This window comes from Melampsora larici-populina (genome assembly GCF_000204055.1).
Source record: "Melampsora larici-populina 98AG31 unplaced genomic scaffold MELLAscaffold_432, whole genome shotgun sequence".
Lineage (NCBI taxonomy): Eukaryota > Fungi > Basidiomycota > Pucciniomycetes > Pucciniales > Melampsoraceae > Melampsora > Melampsora laricis-populina.
Window position 1 is genome coordinate 1 of NW_006769147.1, and position 4,953 is coordinate 4,953.

Genomic DNA, 4,953 nt, shown 5'->3' on the forward strand with positions numbered 1-4,953 from the left:
GCAAAAGTTTCAGTATAATCTAGGCCTTCTTGTGGACGAAACCCTTTGCAACCAGTCTAGCTTTAAATTTGATTGGATTTCCATCATCATCTACTTTCTAATAATCGAACACCCATTTCAAGTCTATAGGAACCATTCCTTCTGGTTTATCAACTACCTTCCACACTTTCATTTTCTTCATCATGCTCATTTCACTATCACATGCTTCTTTCCAATTTTCTGATTCTGTTGACCTCATAGCTTCTGCATACAATCGTGGTGGTTTCAATATTTTCAGGTAATCTTCACCACTTAATGCGTGGCTCGCAGCTACATCTTGCTTGTCGAGTTTGATTTCTTCCGCAAATTCTCCTAATTTCAAAGTGTTAATGATGTGTTGAATGCTACCTTTTTCTGATGATCCAGACTGTTCCGTGTTGAGTATTTTATTGATTGATTCTGATGACGTTGCTCCGTTTGATGGTTGTTTGGGTAGATCTTCACTTTCATATGGGAATTTCGCGATTGCAGAAGGAAAGACCTTCTCAGACTTCTCATCATAAAATAGCCATCCTTTAGTTCCTGCCGCATAACCAACCATTACACATTTTCTAGCACGATCTTCCAATTTTCCGGGTGATCTCTGACCTTCATGGATATGAACAAATGCGGTGCTTCCGAATGATCTAAGTATGTCAAGTTGGGGTTTCCTGCTGTGAAAAATCTCGTATGGTGTCTTGTTTCCTGTGATTGAGTTTGGTAATCTGTTATGGAGGTAAGCAGCGTTCAGGTAAGCAAAGTTCCAAAATTTATTTGGGAGCTTGCTGGATGATAACAGTGTTTGAGCCATTTCACCTAAAGTCCGATTCAGACGTTCTGCAATCCCATTCTGTTCTGGTTCGTATGGGTTTGAAAATTCATGATTGATGCCGTTATCTTTAAGCCATTTGTCTAGGTTTGCACCTACGTACTCTCCACCTCTATCAGATCTAACAGTCTTGATCTTCATTCCAGTTTCTCTTTCCCATTTTTTGATTACGTGAATTAGTTGTTGATGAACTTCTGATTTATGCTTGATTATACATATTTCGGAAAACGTTGATGCTACATCACGAAATGTTACCATTAGTTGTTCACCAGTCAGACATGGAGTAAAAGGACCAGCTACGTCTGTCACAAGTACTTCGAGTATACGTGGTTCACGGTTCGTACTGCCCAAAGTTCTCTGACGAGTGCTCTTACATGTAAAACAATCGTCACATTTAACTTGTGAGTGTTTTATGTCAGGCAATCCATACTCCTCAGGGTTCTTGAATAGTTGCTGAATTCTTTTCATGGACACATGACCTAGACGTGCATGCCAAAGTTGAGACAATTGTGAAGAAGTTTTCATTGCGCACACACGGTGAGACCGAGATTGAGAGAGAGATTGAGAAATAGACTGAGAAAGAGGAACACAAAATTTAGGACGATTTTTTCTTGCTTGTATAAACCATCAACGATTCTTGTGAACAGCATAAAGTATTTTTCCATTTTTTAATTTAATTTTATAAGTATTTTCATCATTCAATGAGATCTTTGCTCCACTTGCTATCAAAGCTCCAGGTGATATAAGAGTTGTAGTTGCCTTAGGACAGTAATAAACGTCTTTGATGATTGCCTTTTCACCATTTTCAGTTGTTATTTTGATGTCACCTTTGCCTACTATAACAGCGTTAGAATCATTAGCTGTTGTTTTGATAGGAATAGGATTGGGAAGGGACTGGTAGTTTTTTAATGACGATCTGTCGTTGCTTACAGCGTCAGTTGCTCCACTATCAAATAGAAGATTATCCAGGTACTCAGTTGGTACGTCTGATTCTTGATCGTTTACTTCCCAACCTTCAGATGACCAGTTTAAAGCGGATGCTTCTACCATGTGTTGAGATGAATCACTTTGAACTTCAACCAAGTTTGCTTTTGGACGTGATGAAGCTTGATTCTGACCAGGGAGTGAGTACTGTTGGGGGTACAAGGCGTTTAAACTATAGTGCTTGCCGTTTGATGTTCTTCGCCAGTCACGGTAATGTGCTCCAGTTCTATCACCATTACCATTATACAGAGGACAATTTCCTTCAATGTAAAGATGACCGAATTTTCCACAGAAAAAACATTGAAGTGCTCCTTCCTTCACACCTTTAACCGCTGATTCAGGAATTTGAACTGGGGCTGATTCAGATTGATTACGTGGTTCGTTACTATTCATCCAGTTCACAGGTCCTTGTGTCCATCTCATTGGGTCGATTTTGGAAACTTTCTGTCTTGGAGTAAAAGGCTGACTAAAACGTTGCTGACTAGCATAAGATTGGTTGAAACGTTGTTGGGAGGGTTGATGTCTTGGTGTCGGGGTTCTTAAAGGTGTAGATTGACGTGGCCTAGTACCTACGGACATTGCATCGACCTGAGTACTCAAATTGCTAATGACGATAGTCTCTGAAGCAGTCTTTTCACGAGTTAAATAAATTTGAATAGCTGATTTAATGTCATCTAATTTGTAATTTGGATTCTTGCTGTCATACTTGCTATCTAAATCTTTATTAATTTCTTTCGTCATTTCAGGAGGCATAGCAATTTGATAGAACAACCCTCTTATTGAATCAGCGTTCCAGACAAACCCAGTTGATTGAATTTCATAAACTAGTGAGTCGACTTTTGACATATGAGCTATCATTTCAGTTTCACTTAAATCTAAACGTAAATTGATAAGACGGTTGAAGAGAGAAAACTGAGCAGTTCTTCCACCTTTTCGGAAGTAGTTCTGTAAAGCATCCATTGCATCAAAAGAGGTAGCCTTGCGATCAGTGACAATCTTGAGGGTTTCGTGAATAGTTTGATTTATAACGATAACAGCAATTGCATCTCTTTTCCGATTGTGGTAATTTTTGACCTGTAAGTGATCCTTCTCTTCCCAATAATCGTCAACGTTGAGTAGCATTTTCAAAGCTCGAACTGTGTTTAATTTCCAGTCGATGAAGTTCGATCCATTTGCATCAAGTTTCACGATGTTCTGAGTCTCGTTGCCTACGTACTTCCGAGCAGTGTTGACATCGTCTTCGGAGAATACGTATTTAGTGTTGGTTGAAGCATCTTGCTTCGATTCGGCAGAATTCTTTTCGGTAGACATAGTCGGCAGTGGATAAAAGTAACGCGCTGGAAAAGTGATCGGTGATGGATTGAACGTAGTTGGTTTGGACGTAAAGCTTTCGGCGATTAACGTAGGGTATTTCGACGTAGGACGTTGGATAGCGTAAGTTAGGTCTGTGGTGTGTAAGTTTAAGCGTGAGAGAGCGGAGTTCAGCTCCGAGTCGGACGTAGGTGATTCGGGTAACGGTGGTAGCGTAGAAAGTTCTGGAAAGATTGAAATTGGTGACACAGAGACTCGAGGTTCTTCTGTGCTAGGCGTACAAAAGTCAGGTTTGAGTTCAGGTGATTGTATGAGAGGATTAGGAATAAGATTCGGTGGAGATGGAGTAAGATTTAGTGGAGACAAAGGTAGTGGAGGTAAATCGTTTAAGATGGGGAATACAGGCGATACTGGTAATGGAGGTAAAAGGGAGATGTTATAAGATAATGTTTGTGAGTTTTCGGTAGTGTTGTTGATTTCTGGTAAGACTTGTTTCTTCCTTTGTACTCTTCTTTGGCGTTTGGGAGGGGATCTTGGGTGTGTCGTATAGTTTCGTCGTCTTGTTTCCATTCACTTGGTGAGCGTATCGTAAGTCGTAGGAGCAGCGGTTACGCGGGCTCATAACCTATAGTGAACAGATAAGATAGAAAACAACGCATAAGCCAAAAAGTATCTTGGATTCCACAATGATGTATGTAATGTACCTATAGTGAACAGATAAGATAGAAAACAACGCATAAGCCAAAAAGTATCTTGGATTCCACAATGATGTGGAATCTCAGATCTCGGCGGAACAGAGTTTTGTTGACTGCGTCACGTGATGTCTGTGCCGCAGTCGTGTACAAGATCATGTGACTACAACAGTCTCCTCCAGACCTTGCATCTTGAAATATCCCATCAAACTTGTCTCATTCTTCAACAATTAAAAGAAGTTGCTATGCGTTTCTTCAAAATCGTCATTGCTGCTGTTCTAGCAGGTCAGTGAATTCAAGCACCATACCTCCATTCATACTCGATCTTAATCAATCCTCTATCTATTCTTACAGCCACAATCTCCGCCAGCCCGGTCCAAGATGACCAACCGTAAGCAAAGCTTTAACATATTTCTTGAACTGCTCTCAGAAACTTGACCTATCGCATGACTTGCTTGATTTCAGTGTCACTCGTGAAGTCCTACAACGTCGATTTGTAGAGTTCACTCCCATCATCGAAAAGAGATTGTAAGTGGATGTTATGAGCATCAACTCTCATTACTCTACTCTCCTACATCATTTGACTGATTGATATGATACCCGTCTACACAAAACCAATCTCACTAACTCAAGACGCCTCAAAACTCGTGGACCTCCGGCCCCCCCAACCTGCGACCCGTGTGATGACGGCCCCGGTTGTTGTTGATCTGGCTAATGTCAATGCAATCAATGTATGTGACAAGTTCAGGAGGGCTATAGGTGAACGTGCACGCAGACCTTATTATAACATGCAGGGATTTCTTTCCTTCAGAATCCTCTTCTATGCATTCCCCTGACCAAAGTGTGAACTGAGCTTGCTTTCTTCATGACTTTCACCATACCAATTTGCTTTTTGTACGCCTGCTGATGTGTAAACCCAGTGATTCTATGACAATCTTGTGCCAACTTTAGTAGTTTATCATCAAAAGCTTTACTACCCTGATTGTTCTGGATCGATGGAAATCGGCAATGTCAAATGTATTTCACTGCCAGCATTAAATAGGTTCCCTGGTCGGAACATGACCTAGGCTGGGAATATCATTGAGAGAAGAATGGAGAATCAAATTATCTTGCACTGCA

At 40.7% G+C, this 4,953-nt stretch overlaps 2 protein-coding genes across 2 annotated transcripts; one reads left to right on the forward strand and one right to left on the reverse strand.

Moving 5' to 3' along the window:
- Positions 1-1,922: 1,922 nt before the first annotated feature.
- MELLADRAFT_114724 (uncharacterized protein) lies at positions 1,923-3,712 on the reverse strand (the record flags this gene model as incomplete). The annotated part of the gene is made up of 3 exons (XM_007419732.1): positions 1,923-1,978; positions 2,005-2,699; positions 3,048-3,712. 3 exons carry the CDS (start codon positions 3,710-3,712, stop codon positions 1,923-1,925), a joined length of 1,416 nt encoding a protein of 471 aa, XP_007419794.1.
- Positions 3,713-4,079: 367 nt separating this feature from the next.
- Positions 4,080-4,540, forward strand: MELLADRAFT_124533 (uncharacterized protein; the record flags this gene model as incomplete). Its single annotated transcript, XM_007419731.1, has 4 exons — positions 4,080-4,119; positions 4,189-4,225; positions 4,300-4,362; positions 4,468-4,540. The coding sequence occupies 4 exons, from the start codon at positions 4,080-4,082 to the stop codon at positions 4,538-4,540; spliced, it is 213 nt and encodes a 70-aa protein (XP_007419793.1).
- Positions 4,541-4,953: the final 413 nt, after the last annotated feature.